Here is an 18,881-nt window from a genome sequence, read left to right as displayed (position 1 = left end):
TATGTACTGTCTACACTTGGCTTAAACTAACTTCTATTATGGACTACTCTCAATGTACATATAATGTTCATGCATCAGAAGCCAATTTCCTTTAACAGTACATAAAAAAGGTATATTTTGGGGTGCTAATGAACACTTGAAATTAAGAAATGTATTGGTAAGGATCAAATTGCACTATTAGTCTTGTTAATACCACACTGGCACACACACTGCATATATATGTAATTTCCTAAGATAAAACTCTTCTCAGAATTTCATTACTTTTATTATACACCAACTAGTTTATATTTTAGTTCTTTACAAAGAAAATGCTAAGAAAATTAATCACATGTTATATGGTTTTAAAATCATAATTCCAGATTTCTTTACATATAGGATGGAATGGTCCAGCAGCTATGTCCACTGTCACAGACTTTAGTTCCGTTCAATGATATGGCACATCCTGCAAAATCAACTAGTCACACACAAAAAAATGTTTCAAATACAGTAAAAATGTACACACAAAGGTAATTTACAATGACAAATAAGGAATGTAATTTATCTTGGCTGTGCTTCAGAAATTTAGGGTTAATAGCCTTAGTCAAGGCACGAAGCAGGAAGAGGTGAGCACAGCTGTCTCTAGGAGTGGGCAAGGTATGTACAATCACTGATGAGGTATGCATGCACGCAAAGGATTTAAAACTGCTCAGTCTCGCTACGAAAATTGAACCGAGTTAAAAGGAAATGCTGTGGCTTCCCTCTACTATCCACCTCTGGATCGAGTCCACAATCTTCATCATATAGAAAATAAAATTGGCAAGGATCTCCAAAAGTAAACCACTATTTGGGTAAATGAAACAAAATGCTTCACTAATCCCAATTCTTGGTTGTGCCTCCTGGATTAGAAGCATTTTGTAGACAAAGGAGTGTTTCACAAAATTGAAATGTCATTCAGGTGAAGGACAAGACATTTTCCACAGACACTTAATTTCAAACTTTCAAATGGCCCTTACAGCTGAACCATTGTATGTTACAGTAGTGAGGGTTCTGGGGATCCTTTAGCAGCAAGTGCCAATTTAAAGGGCACGGGGTCTCTTCGGATTGATTTGCTTGCTGGCTTGTTCTTCTTCTTGTAGAGCGGCACGAAAAGATTTCACTTTATCTTGGAAAAAGAAAAGAACAAGGGAGTAAGTATTGTGTATTACATGCAATACAGTTTACAATTTTATGGGTCCTATCAAGTCACTTATGTTATTTCTTAACAGTAACTCAGTGTTTTCCATTTTGTTCTTTTTTTTTTTTTTTTTTTTTTTTGTTGAGACAGAGTCTCACTTTGTTACCCAGGCTAGAGTGATTGCCGTGGCGTCAGCTTAGCTCACAGCAACCTCAGACTCCTCGGCTTAAGTGATCCTACTGCCTCAGCCTCCCGAGTAGCTGGGACTACAGGCATGCGCCACTATGCCCGGCTAATTTTTTCTATATAGATTTTTAGTTGTCCATATAATGTCTTTCTATTTTTTAGTAGAGACGGGGTCTCGCTCAGGCTGGTCTCGAACTCCTGACCTTGAGCAATCCACCCGCCTCGGCCTCCCAGAGTGCTAGGATTACAGGCGTGAGCCACCGCGCCCGGCCCCATTTTGTTCTTTATCAGGTAGAAACTCAGAACTAAATCATTACCGATCCCCAAAATACCTATGTTTCTATACCTATCAACAGGCTTCTGTTCTGTTTGGCACATGTACAGTTTTCAATTTTAATTTATCTGAATTCCTTTTGGAGTATAGGGAGGTTTTATATGTGTAAAATATGTACAGTCATGTCAAAAAGGAAAACTGTGAGTCTTACTAAATGTCAATTTAACAGTTTAGTAATCTAAAATTATCTCTGGATGGTAAGAAAAAAACTTTAATTTCTAACAAAGGACTGAATAATGCAGTATCTAAATAGTAATTTCTTCAAAGTTACGGATATGCTTACTATACATAAATTCTGAGAAAATTAAGGAAAGTCAATTAAGTTGAATGCTATATATATAACTAAGAAAAACATTAGAGTGCATTATGATCTGTCTTCTGAATAAAATGCATACAGAAAAGCTGATTGTGAATTATTACAGATTAGAGAAATGATCAAGACAATTTAAATTAAGGCTTGAATATGAACATCAAAAACAAATGCAAATTTTGGGGAAACAGTGACAGAATATGATTTCAAACAACCAACTTCATAACCATTCCACAATGTATGTAGGTTGAACACCCCAAATCCAAAAAGCCAAAATCTGAAATGCTCCAAAATTTAAAACTTTTGTGCGCCAATATGATGCTCAAAGGAAATGTTCAGTGGAGCATTTCAGATTTCTGGATTTGGAATGTTCAACCAGTAAGTATAATGCAAATATTCCAAAATCTGAAAACATACAAAATCCAAAATGCTTCCAATTCTAACCATTTCAGATAAGGGATATGCAACCTGTATATACTTCAAAACATCATGATGTACATGACAAATACATATAATTTTACCTGTCAATGTAAATCAAAAAGTTGTGGGGGAAAAAAACAACAAACGACCAACTTCACGAAGGGCCTGCTTTAAAAAATTAAGCAGCTTATCTGCTGCCCAAAACTAGGAATTTCAATCTGGTTTACACTGCATTGCATGTACACACACATACAGTCACCCACTCACACATAAACAGAGCCAATAGTTTGTCAATGCCTAAAAAATTAGCACATATAAGAGATGCATATCTGAAGCTACACAGATGAACTAATTTAAAAAGCCAAAAAGACACGGTGTGTAGGTAAGTCACATGCTTCTCTTCATGAGTAAGGTAGAGAGGGTAGTCTTAAAAAACAAAGTGTTCAAAGAAAAACATCACACAAGATGGTGCAGAAAGCAGCAGCAGACACAAGGCTATTGAAAGATGACCCTGAACAGACCTCACTTAAGAAAATTCTAATAAGCATCAGTCTACCAAATTAAAGATCTGAATGGGTATATAAGATTTAAAAATTTGTTATAATACATTTTTTCTTTAATGATAAAATGTCTTTATTTTCTTAGAAGACTAAAAAAAAAGATGACTAAGGAGAATCTGAAATAATACTCCATGTTTTCCAGAAAAAACGAATGGTTGGTCTTTATACCTCTGGAAAGATGGTGCTAAATAGTGCCCATAATTTTCACTTTAGATGTCCTCTTGCAATATGAAATCATCCCACTAATATACATACCAATACCAAGCAGATTTCAAACACTAAGATGAAAAAAGAATTACCCCGCAGCTCAGTTAAAATGTCTATTTTTTGCTCAAGAATAGCTTCAAGTTGTGTAGCATATGAATCTACATCATAGTCTACTTCTTCAGTCATCTCTAGGAGAGCCTTTTCATCTTCTAACCATCGAATAGATTCCTAAAAGGACAAAAATTCAATAATACAATAAGCCTCTTTGTATAACAAACCAATTTATAAATTCTGTTAAATGTAATTAAACATAATATGGTATTCTCTAAAATATTAATAGACATAGAACATCTTTATTCACAGATGATAAAATTAAGAAATATAGTTGACCCCTGAACACAGGTTTGAACAGCACAGGTCCACTTACACGCTGATTTTTTTTTAATATCAGTTACACAGAGTGTGCCTGCTTCTGTTGCTTCCCTTTCCACCTCCTCCACCTCTGCTGCCTTTGCAACCCCTGAGAAAGCAAGACCAATCCCCCTTCTTCCTCTTCCTCCTCAGCCTACTCAATGTGAAGTCAAAGAGGATGAAGACCTTTATGGTGATCTACTTCCATTTAAATGAACATTAAATATATTTTCTTTTCCTTATGACTTTCTTAATAACATTTTCTTTTCTCCAGCTAACTTTATTGTAAGAATACAGTATATAATACATGTAACATATAAAGCATATGTTAATCAACTGTGTTATCTATCAGTAAGGCTTCTTCTGGTCAATAGTAGGCTATTAGTAAAGTTTTTGTGGAGTCAAAAGTTATACACATATTTTCAACTGTGTGTGAAGTCAGCATCCCTAACCCCTGGACTGTTCAAGGGTCAACTGCATTTCCTTAAATTTGAACACAAACACTTAAGATGGGCTGGGCAAGATCATCTCATTTCTCACTTTTACTCTACCTTGAAAGGGGATTTTGGGGAAGGAATGAATCAAACACGTAAATATCAATGAGCAGACTAAGTCTCAAAACCTCAACAGCTGTTCCTAAAACAGGTGGAAGAACAGGCATGATAAAGCTACTAAGCAATCTGATGGGGGTTCTGGTACCCCAGAACTTGTAAGACATCTGCAGTTAACATATCCTGTTGGGGCTTTACATTGATTGGGCCAAGAGCTAACCCTAAATTCTAAATACCAACTCTTCAAAATTATTGTGACTATAAGAGACCAATGGATAGCCAATTTTAGAAGAGTCAAATGAACTTCTAAATGGTAGCTACTTACTGTTCATAAATGCTTCAAGTTCATTCTTAACTGATTTTAGGTATGTGGAGTCTATGAATTTCACTTTCTAGCAATGTCATAAATCACATAAATAGTAACAAGGCCAGATCATTCTGAATGAAACAGCTTTTTAGACACTAAAAATAGGTGCTTTCTAGCTTTTTAGGATGCATACAATCTCAATTTTCCAAACATCAATTCACTTTAATGGCTAATTACGAGACATCACCAGACAAAACTGGTTAACCTACGTATACCTATCTATTAGAAAATATATATGTATTGATTAGAAACCACAAATATACTCCAATATTTTTTTCTTTTCCTTCAGTTATACACTTAATTTTTGTTTAACAAAACCGTATTTTGAAAGCAGCAAATCCTAACTATGAGAACACCAGGGAGCATCAAAACCCTATACTGAAAAATGGCAGATCATAATATGGAGGAATGGTACGGAGAGTTGTAAAAAGAAACTGAATTAAAAGCCAGAACACCCAGTTCTGCCAATAAACAACTGGGAAACTTTATCTATAAAATGGCAGAGTGGGAAATAATTGTCTTTATATATACAACAATTTGATTACAAGTGTCCATTCTCAACTTAATCTAAACACCTAGGCCTCTACAGAAATTCTCATAATAAGAGTTTGATTAAAACCCTAACAGTTTTAATGAATGTACATCCTAATCTGAAATAAAGTGTTCTCTTTCATTTTTGAGCCCTTCATTCAGGTGCTTGAATGACCTAGAGCTGAAGTACCTTAATTTTGTTTACAGATAAACAAAGAATTCTTTAGAAAGAAGAATATACATCAATGAGGGGGACTGGATTATTGTTCACTTTTTCTCAGGAAGTATTCATAGTACTACAGGAAGGGGGGAAGTAAGAAAGGCAAACTGACTGTACAGTCTTCATAAAGACGTCCAAATGATATCTTCACTTCCATAAATATCACCATCCAGAATATTTTCGATTAAAAAAAAAAAGCGGGGGGAGGGAGGTATCATACAGTAAAAGTGCTTTTAATAGGTTGAACACATATGAACACATAATGGGATGAACACCTAAGGAGTTACTGCAACAGGCAGGGACATAACACCCTTCACTCAACCTGCCACTGACAGCACAGTGAGAGCAGTAACTCTTCATCTATGCAGTAGTCTACCTTTTCTGCAAAGACTGATAGATACTTCCTTAACTGCTCCAAAACCCTTTAGAAGAGTTTTCCTTACTGCTGTCAAATAAATTGGCCTAACATGAGGAAAGGAGTGATGGTGGGCAGTTCACCCTTCTCTATAAAAAAAAGGAACAGCTGCAAAAAACAAATAAAGGGGGAAAAGGGTGATAAATAAAGTAGAACTTTTCACCATGGTGCAAAGAAATGCTGTTCGTAGCCATCATTCATTCTATTCAAAGATCACCATGTCATATGCCCTACAAATACACATATACATATATACAAACAAGTAGTTTTTTAAAAATTAGTATGATTATTTACAAAATTATGAAAGTTGTTAGTTAATTTATCTCAAGAAACATTCTGATGAAAGGTCCTTTCTCACTTTACCTGGAACACTGCCCTGTGATCTTCTACAACTTGTTCTTCCATTTCTACCATTTGTGAGACAGCTTCATGGAAAGTAAACAACTGTGGAGAAACTTCTTCTTCCTTAAAATAAAAATAGTTAAAAAAATTATCACATAAAGTTTTTACTTTAAATGTTACAAAAGTAGTTTTTCAATGTCATTTACAAAAATGTCATTTAGAATTTGAGGAAGCTTGAATGGTAAAGACCACTAAAATATATACGAAAGGCAAAGCCATAATTTCTATGGGTCAAAATATTTAATGTAACTCCCAATAAGACAACCCAAACTTAATTATATGAGCATTGCAGAATTACTGTAAAAAAGAAATCTCTTTTGGAATACTGCAACTTTTCAAAATTACATTTATTGCAGGCTGTAAACATTGAAATATTTCCTCAGTACTCTCTACTTTTCACTAACAATTTCATTCATATATATATTATTTCTTTTCTTAAAAGAGATGTAAAGATAACATCTTTAGGTGATATAAAGATAATGTCTTTCATTACTGTGACTATCAAATTAGTGTTCTGAAGAACTCAACTCTTCCTAAATCTTAATTTCCTAATTATACTGTATAATTTGCTCACCAATTTTTAATGGAAATTTCAATTGACAATCCAAAATCTTAATTCATCAACATAAAAATCACATATACAGTTGCCCCTTGAACAACACAGATTTGGACTATGCAGGTCCATCAACCAAACATGGATTGAAAATACTGTATTTGTGGGATACAAAACCCAAGTTATACAGAAGGTTGACTTTTCATACATGCAGGCTCTGCAGGGCCAACTAAGGGATTTGAGCGTGACCTGATTTGGGTCTATGCAGGCCATCCTGGAACCAATCTGTATATACCAAAGGACAACTGACTGTATATACAACATATTCATATTTTGGTCTTACATCAAGTCAAAACTACTGTAGCTTAGCTTTCTTTTTTGAGCTTCCTTCCCCCAGTGTCTAATGATTTATTTCCTCAATATGTGGCTAGTGATAAAGGCAGCCATAAAAAATTTACTTACAATTGTTTTGTAAAATATGAGCAGAAAAAGCATCATTTTTTCAAACAAAATACATGATTCCAAATATATGTACATATTTTGCTTAAATAAAATATTATAAGCAGACATTTAACTCTTATCAATAAGATACCATCCCTCAAAGTTTACAGAATCAAGTTAGCCAAAGAACTCTCCTCTTTGAGAAAATATGCATCTGCTTTTCATAAGGACATGCTGGCATTTTCTATATTCTCTCTCTCTCTCACTCTCTCTGATGAACACACACACTCAATACACCTTTACTCATTTTTCTGGCCACCTACCCTTCAAGCCCTGAATATTCTCTTTCTTTTCTTTGCTTCAAGGTACTAAGGCAAGTTCCTATTATTTCCATAAAGTCTACTCTGAATACTTTTGTCTACACAAATATCTTCTATTTCTGTAATTCTAATGCATTTTATTATTCCTCTAATTTGTCTACCTGCATTAGTTTGATCTCTAGAGCCTATCTTAGATACTATTTCATTTTAATCTACTTTGTTAACACTTAATAAGAATACATATACATGCACCATTACTTAACTAAAGGCTAACGCTGAACCATCTCAAGACAATTCCCTAGGGGCAGTAAAGGTAATAGAAATGCACATTCTCTCAAACATGTAGGCTATAAGAACTCATGATGTCATATTTACAAAAACCCTGGATTAGCTCTGGTCACCTAGCTAACCTCTCCAAATTAAGGACCTGCAGAGGCCCAATAGATGCAAAAATAAAACAGAAAGATTTGCTGCAGGGAGTGCCTGTCTTGTTCTGATTTTCCATATCTTTGGCTTGTACCATATCTAGGTGCAATACAGGGTTTGCTTTAAAGATTCTAAGAGCAACTACAGTCTCTTTCAAAACTTCTAGAGACAGGTGATGGACTGAAGCCAAGATCTCATTTTTAGTTCTTTACTATCTATGGTTCAAAGTTTAGAACTTTTACTTTGAACCAGATTTTCTCAATTTTGGAACTACTGACATTTTGCAGGGATGAGGTGAGGAGAATGCTGTCCTGTGCACTGAATGATATTTAGCAGCATTCTTGGCCTCTACCCACTACATTCATGCAGCATCACCTTAGTTGAGACAATCAAAACCGGCTACACACATTTTGACCTGGGGGGCCAAATCACCCCTGGTTAAGAACTGCTGCTTTAAGCCCCATTTTTAATAGAGAGGGATATGGAACATAAAAGTATGTCTATTTGTTACTCTAGAATATTTTGGCCTTAATATCCACTAGAAAGTATTACAACATAACTAAAGTTATACAGTTTTCATGTTTTCAAAGAATATTATATTACAGTAGCAATAAGTTTAATTAATGTAAAATCTGGCTCTGGAATAACAAAGACATAGGCTCTAATCCTGGCTTAAGCACTTTTATTTGTATAATCTTGGTCAAGTTACTTAAACTTCTTAGAATATAAATTATAAAGTAGGGACAATTATAGTATCTACTACATTAAGTTGTTAGCATTAGATAATAAGGAAAATACTTACCAAATGTATGTCATGTAGTAAGCAACTAATCAATGCTACTTTTTAACATTATAAGAAAATGTCTACCAAGAAGAAATTGGACTACAACAAAAAATTTAAAAATTAAAAAGAAGAAAAAATGCCACCATAGGATTCTTAGTGGGAATAGAATTATATAAAACTATACAGAATATTACATTTTAAAAAAAGTTAAATAACTTTTACATCTCAGAAAAACACCCTCTCAATATATTAAAAGCAATTATGTGAAAGTATATGTATTATTTGTGCTTTTAAATTTCTTTATACCTTCTGTCCTTATACAATGAGCATGTATTTTATTATTTTTTGAGTAATTGGGGAATCAAATTTTTAAAGTATGAAATATCATTAAAAATTTCAAACTTATAGAAAAGCAACCAGATTTAATAAATGTTAGCATTTTGCCATATTTTATTTTAATACAGTACACGAATCCTTTTAATACATATATGTCCATACTTCTTTTGTTTTTAAGGTTTATTATATATTGTACGTGTAATTCTTAAAGTTGTTTTCCCCATGTTAATTTTTAAAATTCTCAAATTTTAATATCGGTATAAAAATCAGGAAAGAAAAAAAGTTTAGATCAGGGAGTTGGTAAACTTTCTTCAAGGGCCAGATAATAAATGTTTTGGGTTTGTGAGCCATATGGTCTCTATCATTGGTGTTGTAGTAACAAAGCAGCAGGATAATCCATAAATAAATAAGCACATCTATGTTCCAATAAAACTTTACTTGTAAAAAACAGATGGTTAGCCCAAAGGTTATAGTTTGTTGACCCCTGATTCAGATGATAGTTTTCAGTTATTAAGTTCTGAACTGATGAAATGAACTACTTAAGATTAGATCAATTACAATCATACTAAGTCACTCACATTTTGTTCACAAAGAAGTTTCAGATCATCTCTCTGAGGGGAACTCCCCACACCCCACTGTGTCTCTAAGTCATCAATCTGGTTTGGTGGATGGTGCATTATTGGACGGACATCACCAGCAGCGGTTGGATCTACAGTCAATTCTTTCACCCTATAAATACATAAGTGGTATCTAAAGTTAACAAACACCCATGCAGAGAAACAAGAAAATGCCAACTATTCAATATAAATGTAATTTAATTAACATACTAAGATTGATGATGTCACCTTTATAGGTCAAATTTATCTGAAATCTGTGGAAACACTAAAGGGATGTTTGGTTGTTTAATTTTAGGTCACTTTGTTATTACTTCAAATATAATTATCGTGCACAACAAATAAGAATTAGTGAAGTATGTAGACTCAGTATTTCAAAGAAAATAAGAAACTGTTGTTGCAATTAAATTATACAAACTGAAAAACATTAACAGTGGCAATTAGATCAATGAATGGATCATTGCCAAAACAGAAAATTCGATACTTTGCAGATTTTTGGTAGTTGCAATGCTCAATTAAAATAGCTATGTGTGAAATAATTTTATTTCCAAAATGTATAAAGATTATAAGATTCTAAGTTCTATCATTTAAAATATGTTTACTCATTATGCTTAAATTTACACATCTGGGAGACAGTACACTTTCTAAGTCAGGATGATCCTTATTTCCTTGTAGACAAGGAAAGTTATAAGATCATACAGAATAAAGGTAAACTCTTCATTTCAAGCAAGACAATTTGTCTTTTAATAGTAAATGTGCAAAAGTGACATCATCCTTAAAAATTATGAGGGGGAAATAAGAAGCCTGAATTCTAAATCAACATTTTAAAGCAAATAAATTAATAAAGGACATAAGAATGCAGATCATGCAGTACAAATACCACCTGGCAAATGAAATGATAATGAAAACTAAAATGGCCCAGGACAAAAGAAGTAAATGAAATGTTTATACAAAGCACAGTTCAAAAGAAACTATTAAAATAAACATCTTAGGTATAGAATGAAGTAGACCTGGTAATTGAAGGAGAAAAGTCGTCATACTCATAAGAAGGAGAGAGATCAGGGCGACTGCCACTACCCTGTGAGAAGGGAATGTCTGATGGACTAATTCCAAACTCCTTTACTCTGCAGTACCAAAACAGCAACAAATTAAAAGAAAATGCTCTTGTAAACACAGCAATGCACATTGCAAGTTTTCATTTAGTACTGTTTTATTTGTTTAAAAAAGGATATAATATTGTGACATTGTATTTAGAATATTATTTCATAAAAAAACAATTTAAAGACGTTTTGAAGAAGTCCTGATCCCCTACTCTATAGTCCTAAATCCTTCCTTTTTGGTGTATTTTCCCTTCTCACAATCCTTCCTAGAAGTTTAACTAAATCATCACCTAAATTTGAAATGCCCCTTATTTAACCACACAAGGACATAATCTAATTTTCTAATGTGGTCAGTACCGTGACTATTTTATTATTAACAGCATTAATGGGATCTCAACATTTTTGCAGTTTTCAAACAGAACACAAGGGAATTAAGTCCAAATGCTCTAAGGCATCCATTGTTTGTAATGAATTAACTTGTTTGCCATGCATCCACCAGAATGGTATTAGCTATGAAACATCCTTGGTCTAACTGTGAAAAATATTCACTCAATTTTCTGTGGTTGGTGATTCACATGAAGCTTTGTTGGAGAACAGCTTTTAGCAATGGAATTTCTAAAATATTACTTTTGCTAACATCTGTAATAGTTACATATAACTAAATTATTACTTTTCTTTGGGCCAACCCCATTTCACAGCAATAGGTACTATTTATTAGGATTAGTAATTTTTAGGCATTATTTAGTCATTACAACAATCTTGTGATATTATCGCCCTTTAATTGATGAGAAAAATTGGCTCAGAAAAATAAAGTCTCTTACCCAAGGTCATTCAATGAGAATGTGGCATAACTAAAATTAAATCCTAGCCCTGAGTACAAACCCTATGCTATTAAGCACTTCAATATACTAACTTTATTCTCTGTTTCCCCTATCATTTCTCTCAGGTCAAACTAGATGAAATTCCTTTCTTTATAGATTCAAACAGTCAAAAACCAATAATATATAATATAAATCAAACTAATATATTTCTTCTACTTTTAATCATTCTTTAATCTATTGATAATATCTACTGTCAAAGGTTCAATATTGGATTAATCTGCCTTTATCTTTTAAACAGTCACTTTGCAAAGTGTATTTACCACATATGCTGACAAATCTAAATTTCTAATACTAACTCTTTTCACCGCCAACTCCATTTCTTATCTGCTTCAGAATCTCCTAATTTAGACACCCCATTGGCCCCATCCACACATTTCTCCTCTATCCAAACCTCTCTTGCCCAAGCCAAACTATATACAGGAATCATATTCCTCAAATATGCTGTTAAAAACTCTTAATCACTCTTCTACCCAAGACCTAATCACTTCTATTACCCTAAGATTATACTCTGCTTCATGATAAGAGGCTACTGTCTGTTTCTCATATATATTATGCTATTTTTTTTCCTTGGGACTTCTACTCTAAAAGTTTTCCCCTCTACTCTCTTCTAAAATACCTTAAATTGTCATATGATTGCAACTGGATTTGTCATCTTAATCACTTAGCAGCAATGTGTACTGTTACAAACTATCCCCTAACTCCCATAAAACACTTTCAAAGCATATGATTCTGACTAAATAAGGATACGAAAAAAACGTTGCTTTCACATCTGTCTAACCAAATTTTTAAGACAGAACTGCTCATTAAAGTAGCAACAGGAATAATGATAAATGCACTTAATATATTCTAGGCACTGTGCTATTTTACGCAGATCACCTCTCTTACTCCACAAAACAATCCTTTAAAATGGACATGGTCATTAATCTCTCCATTCTAAAGATGAGAAACAAGGGCACAGAGAGGTTAAGTAACTCTCCTGAGGCTTTGCTGCCATTAAGTAGTGAAGCAGGTATCATTTTGTTTTGAGAAGTAACACTCTTCAATCACTATGCTAGGTCTTAAAAATAAGAAGTTTAAACACTTCAGAGATAACTAATTCCTAAAAATATAGAACTTTTAATATAATGGTACCTACTACCACCTCAAAATATTGGCCTAAATAATGTGAGGTAAATTTAATATTAAAGAAGAATGAATTCTGCTTGTAAAAAAAAAAACTGTAAAAAAAAAAAGTTAGTGATTCTTAAGGTCATAAAACATTGACATGAGCTAGCTATCAAGGGAGGATGAAAATCTTTATTCCTAGAGATTTGGAAATAAAAGTAAGACAATTATTTCTCCCAAATGGTTAGTCATGTTGCAAATTAGTTACATTATACAGGAATAGGTTAAAACATTTTACTTGACCTAAACGAATTAGAGAAATAGCCAGACACGGCATTTTCACAATATTTGGGGTGGGGGGATCCTTTGCAGTCTGAAGTCTTAAGACACTGAGAGGTTTTGTTTGTTTTAATTCTACAATATGATAAGATTCTACTACACTAAGCTTTTCTTCACCTCTCTGATGAGCAATTTTGAAATAAGAAGCATTTTAAATTAATTATAAAAATCCCACATACCAAAAATGTTAGTGACAAAGATCAATTAAAAGTAACACAACAAGGGTTTGCAGCTAGGAGCTCATAATTCAAACTTCAAAAGGGATTAAATTTTAAAAAATACAATAATTCTATATTTATAAATGTTCTGTTACATTTTTAAAGAAGCTATTATATTTTAATACCGTTTTACAAAAAGTCAATAGGTTTATATTTTCCAAAACTGTTTACTATCATGTAAAAAAAAAATCTCTTCAGTTGAAACAAAAGCAACATGATACAACACAACAAAGGGTTTGATCCCATTTATGTAAAGTTCAAATACAGATAACTGTGTTGCTCAGGGATACATTCATGGATAGTAAAATTATTTTTAAAAAGAAAAAAAAGAAAAATGAGAAAATTATTCCACAGAAGTTGGGACAATGGTTATATTAAGGTAGAGATCAGTGGATTTAGGAATGTTATTCAGGATTTGTGATCAGGGAAAAGCACATGGGGAACTTTTTGGGGGGCTGATAATGGTCTATTTCCCCATCTGATGATAGGAGTTTTCAGTTTGTAAGTATTCATTAAATTATTCACTTATGTTTTGGGTACTTTTCTATATGCATATGTATTTCACATTTTAACAAAGGATTAAAAATAAGATTTCCATAATCATTAAAACAAAGAAAAAGGACAAACACTTTTGTCCAGCAAACTTAAGAAAATCTCTACACTAGAAACAGATTCTAAAGGAATTTTACCTCTAGGTTAAAAATCAGATATGTGACATGTGATAACAGAAATTTAAAACTATATAAGCAGTCATTCAAAACAAGAGCAGTGGGGAAAAAAAACCTATGGAACAAACATAAATATGACCATCATACGTTAAAGTTTCAGGGGCATTTCATGACCCTAAGGAATAAGCTCCTTTAATAGCCTATAATGCATTTGTTCTTCCATCTGGAATAACCCAGTTGTCTATTGATGCTTATAAACTATTAACATGAATAAAAAAATGTAACCAATAGAGAGGACCAGAAAGAACTGTGCTATAACTTCTTATTCAAACCCTAGACTTCCCATACATAGCAGTTAGTATTACCAGGAATATTTTTCAGCATAGCGAAACAACTTAAGGAATAGAAGTTTCTTAATATTCATTTAGAGTATTAATATAAGAAGAATTTGCATTCTTTCCAAATTACACAATACATTTTCTACTTATTGATTCTAAATGATTCTAAATATCATCTTAGAGAACATGCAAAAAAATTTTATGAAAATTGAAAGAACAATGTAGCAAGATTTGCCTTATCAGATATTAAATTTTACTATATACTGCTCTACTGCTACCCTCAAATTTCAAAATAGAGAACTCTCATACCTATTTGCATATCTTAATGTATTAAGAGTATTTTCACAGGATGCCATTCCTGGAGAGATTGTGGCAATCTACAGGGAAAAAAATGCAAACGTAAAGAAAATGTTATAAATGATCAAGACAATAATACTGACATAAAGCTCACTGAAGTTTAATTTTACTGTGGTTATTTAAAAATAAAGATTTATTAATGATATCTCAATTCCAAGATAATTTGCTATCTTATACCCATAATCAGATAATAATTATAAAGCCCAGTTAAAATATAAATAACTCTGAAGGCACAAGAAAATGATCCAAATCTAGCAGAAAACAGAGGAGGTTAGAAGAGAGTAGTACTGAGTGACTGCTCCCACACACCATTTTTTTTTTTTTTTTTTAAAAAAAAGAACAGCTTTTTGCCAGAGGGCAAGCTCTGCTGCTGTCACACAGGTTAACCAAAACTTGATTAGAAACTTGCAGCGGCCAGGTGTAGCAGCTCACTCCTATAATCCTAGTACTTTGGGAGGCCGAAGCAGGAGGATTGTTTGAACACAGGAGTTAGACCAGCCTGGGCAACATCGGGAGACTCTGTCTCTACAAAATATTTTTTAAAATTAGCTGGGTATGGTGATGTGTGCCTGTAATCCCAGCTACTTGGGAGGCCAAGGCAGGAGGATCACTTGAGCCCAGGAGTATGAGGCTACAGCGGGCTATGATCAGCTACACTGCACTTTAGCCTGGGTGGCAGAGACCCTCTCTCTAAAAAATAAAAAAAATAATAAATTAAAAAAAGAAGACACTTGCAGTCTCTCTGGTTACTAAAGGACATAGTTTGGGAGTCGAGATCACAGCAGCTGGAAAAGTGAAGCCTGTCTCAGAAAGGAGAGAACCACAGAAGGGGAAACCCTAATTTTACATATAAACTACACAAATCTCCGGCTGACGCCTGAGTTAGACATACACAAAGCAAGCTACAAGTAACATAGCTAAGTCTAAAATAACTAAACAGAGATTTCAATTCCAGTTGCTGCCCACAACAGGGGAGACAAGAGTTTATAAGTTAACTTCTGCTTAAACAACAAAATCCAATAATATTCAGAACATAAAAGAATCCAGCATCTCTACAAAGTATTCATTCATAGTACGTATGATATAAACCCAAATTACTAGACATATGAAGATATAGAAAAGTGTGACCCATACTCAAGAAAAAAAGAATTCAAGAGGCTAGCCCTAAGCAGACCCAGATGTTGGAATTAGTAGAATGAACTATAACTGCAATATAATCCTCTCTATCAGACTGGCAAGGATCACATCTTAAATATCACTGTATCTCTCACAATAAAAGGATTCAAATGACTATCATTAACATATATTATAAATTTTCCACAAATATTATGTAGTTATTCCTTCAGGATTAAAATAAAACAAATAAAGAAAAAACAAATGCAAACTTACCATGCAGGTACGAGAGTTTTCACCTATGAATGAATCTCTTAACACCTGAGTGAGTTTACTTGCTCGAAAAGGAGTATGAGGTTTATTTCTACCTAAGGCTCTGATGCACTCCTGAAAATTAAAAAAACAAGTCTCACAAATTAAGTTTTCTCATAAAGAGTAATCTTAATTTACATATTTTAAAAGATTTCTTACTCCAACTCTAATATTTAAGGTCTGATCAGCTTTGAAAATTCTACTAACAGTTTTGTAGCATAGTATAGATATTCCCATAAGTGCTTAGTCAAGAAAATGAAAAATGACAACAAAAAAACCTACCTTATTATTCCAAAAGATACTTCTAGAAACTATGACTAGCGTTTAAAAGTGACAGGCAGTAGGATAACTGTCAAAAGTTAAATTTTTAAAGTGGCACTCCAAAAGAAAAAACAGATACTTTATTATAGTCTTTATCTTTGCTTTTCTACTAAAGGAAGAGATATAATAACCTGGCCTAACTTTTTGAAAGCCATCCATGTTTTTCTGAGACACTATTTCTTTGTTAGAGTCTGTGGTTATTGTCCTCCTATAACAAAAAATGACTGATTTAGGCCCCTTGGAATCTACCTAGGTAATCTCAGAATTGGCCTGCCAACTAACATCCTATATCCCATCTAAAAAGAATGAATAGTGTATGTAAGGAAAAATTTGGGGTACAATAAAATCTATAACTACAAGTCATAAACATCTAAATTTTGAAAACCTCTCTTATTAGGTAAAACCAGTACTGTTTTGAAACTGAGTAAAGAAAATTAAAGTCAAAAGTAAAAGACCTTTTATGACTAAATAAATATATTTTATTTACCTTGAGTGCTAAAAGGCTTTTATTAATTTCAGCACCTTCAAGCCTAGTTTGCCTGTCTGCACTGGAAGTATCAGCTCCTCTTTCATTTCCAGCCAAATCGATGAGAGAAAATTTGCCATGTAGTTTTCCTTTTCTTCTAAGAATAATCTGAAACACTGCATGGCTTCGAGATGAATGGGCATTTGCAGATGTTTGACCGGATGTTCTACAATGTGATTAAAGACATCTTGGTACATAAAAGCTTCAATTTACATGTTCAAACCACAGTATTTTCACTAAAAACAATAACAAAAAACAACTATTTAACCAGTTTTCATCATTTAAATGGAGATGAGATACTTTCAATTGATAACACTTAAATATAACCAGATTTATATAATTTAATCTGGCATATTTCTAATATATTTGCAGTATAGTATCAATATAATAGAAGTCACTCAAATTTACAGGTAATGAAAGTTTTTACGAGCAATGACTTTTACTTCCAAGATGTACTGAATGATATCCTCACTTTGTTTTTATGCTATACCTGAAGTATCTAAAACTAAAGTTTCTTTTCTTAATTAAAATGAGATTTACCTGCAACTGTTACCTATGTCAATGAGTTTCAGTACATCTTCAACACATTTGACCTCCCGTTCCTGTAATCCCACCACTTGAACCTGCTGTTTTCCATCTTCTAGAACTCTTAGTTTTGTTTTCCTATTTAGCAAGTCAAACACCTATGAAAAACCATATTCAAATTAGAAAACTAGATTTACAGAAAAAAGAATCAGTTCTATAAAAATGAGCCAGAGTTTGAAAATATTTCAGAGATTAAAATAATAATAATTATTAGAATAATAATAATGCTCAACATTGACACTGGAAAGTTTCAAAGGACATTTTTTAAAAATCTTACAACATAAACTCTAACATAAAAATCCCATATATACATAAAAATATGCGGTAGTGAAGGCTAAACAATAATATGAATGTACTTAATGCTACTGAACTCATAGTCAACATGTTAAAATTTATATTATGTATATTTTACCACAATTTTAAAAAATAAAAACAAAAAACAAGTTCCCACTTACCTTTCCACTATAAATTTCAAAAAAGGTTGCATATACTTGAAGTTCCAGCTTCTTATAGTTTGGCTTCTTTAGCATTAAAAAGACATCTCGAGCTACCAAGAATTTCATATATAGAAAATTAGATGCAACAAATATTATTTTTAAAAAGCAACTCAAATTTTCTATTTTTAGAAGAATCAGTTAATCGTTACCTAGTATAATATCAACAATAAAAATGAAGACTAAAGTGAATTTAATTTTACAAAGAAATAGTAGTAATAGAAGCTTCCATATTCCATAAAAGGATGCTACTACTTCTTATAAATAACATGAGATCATAGATGGTCAAAATAAGGTTATTCTCATACCATATCAAACAGCTTTTTACAATTCAGCTGTGCAACAATACTAACCTCCAAAAATGTGCTAGAGTCCACCTACACAAATAAAATCAAGACTTCTGCCCCCCAAAACTCAATCTTACAGTTCATTTCAAGCAATCTAATAACCTGTAACTGTCATAATATATAGTAACTAAAGCATTACAGTTGCTGAACAATATTGTCAAGCCTTATTTTAAAGCGACCTGAATAGTATCTAAGAATATTCCAAATTATATGCAAAAAGGACCGTTACCTGCTAATGCATAAATTCCTTTAGAACAATCTTGATTCTTTCCTGAAAAGTCACCACCCATAGTCTGTATTTTAAAAAGAAGATAAAGAATAGACATTATTCAGGAATAAATCTTAAGGATTTAAGTCTCAGAATTAAGTTATAAGGAATAGAAAGTGTAACTTCATACCAGGATGTAACTTTAATAAATTACTTACATGAGTTTTTCCACTTCCAGTCTGCCCATAAGCAAAGCATGTAGCCATTCCCCTTTCAAATATAGTTTCCACTAGTGGTCTAGCAGTAAACCTTAAAAAGAAAATGCATCAGTCAGAATGTGCTGTCAATATTTAAATAACAAAAGTAATACCAAGTAATACAAAGTATTTTATCAATAAATAAAACTTACAACAAGATTTTAAACACATC

The 18,881-nt window shown here is 32.8% G+C and overlaps 1 protein-coding gene across 3 annotated transcripts in view; it reads right to left on the bottom strand.

Moving 5' to 3' along the window:
* Positions 1 to 560: 560 nt before the first annotated feature.
* The window catches only part of KIF2A (kinesin family member 2A), a 58,221-nt gene continuing 39,900 nt past the window's right edge, over positions 561 to 18,881 (bottom strand). For 2 of the 3 annotated variants that reach the window (XM_069492850.1, XM_069492851.1), the window contains exons 10-20: positions 18,671 to 18,761; positions 18,474 to 18,537; positions 17,859 to 17,950; positions 17,359 to 17,501; positions 16,780 to 16,984; positions 15,936 to 16,046; positions 14,499 to 14,566; positions 9,506 to 9,656; positions 6,029 to 6,130; positions 3,263 to 3,398; positions 561 to 1,141 (exon numbers count right to left, since the gene is read on the bottom strand). In XM_069492850.1, the coding sequence (XP_069348951.1) occupies positions 1,056 to 1,141; positions 3,263 to 3,398; positions 6,029 to 6,130; positions 9,506 to 9,656; positions 14,499 to 14,566; positions 15,936 to 16,046; positions 16,780 to 16,984; positions 17,359 to 17,501; positions 17,859 to 17,950; positions 18,474 to 18,537; positions 18,671 to 18,761 (1,249 nt within the window). In that variant the 3' untranslated portion in view covers positions 561 to 1,055. Of the gene's footprint in view, positions 1,142 to 3,262; positions 3,399 to 6,028; positions 6,131 to 9,505; positions 9,657 to 10,551; positions 10,666 to 14,498; positions 14,567 to 15,935; positions 16,047 to 16,779; positions 16,985 to 17,358; positions 17,502 to 17,858; positions 17,951 to 18,473; positions 18,538 to 18,670; positions 18,762 to 18,881 lie in introns of all 3 variants that reach the window. The other variant, XM_069492849.1, reaches the window with a different exon arrangement.

The sequence above is a fragment of the Eulemur rufifrons genome, chromosome 17 (assembly GCF_041146395.1).
Source record: "Eulemur rufifrons isolate Redbay chromosome 17, OSU_ERuf_1, whole genome shotgun sequence".
NCBI lineage: Eukaryota > Metazoa > Chordata > Mammalia > Primates > Lemuridae > Eulemur > Eulemur rufifrons.
This window is presented reverse-complemented; position numbering and strand designations above follow the sequence as displayed.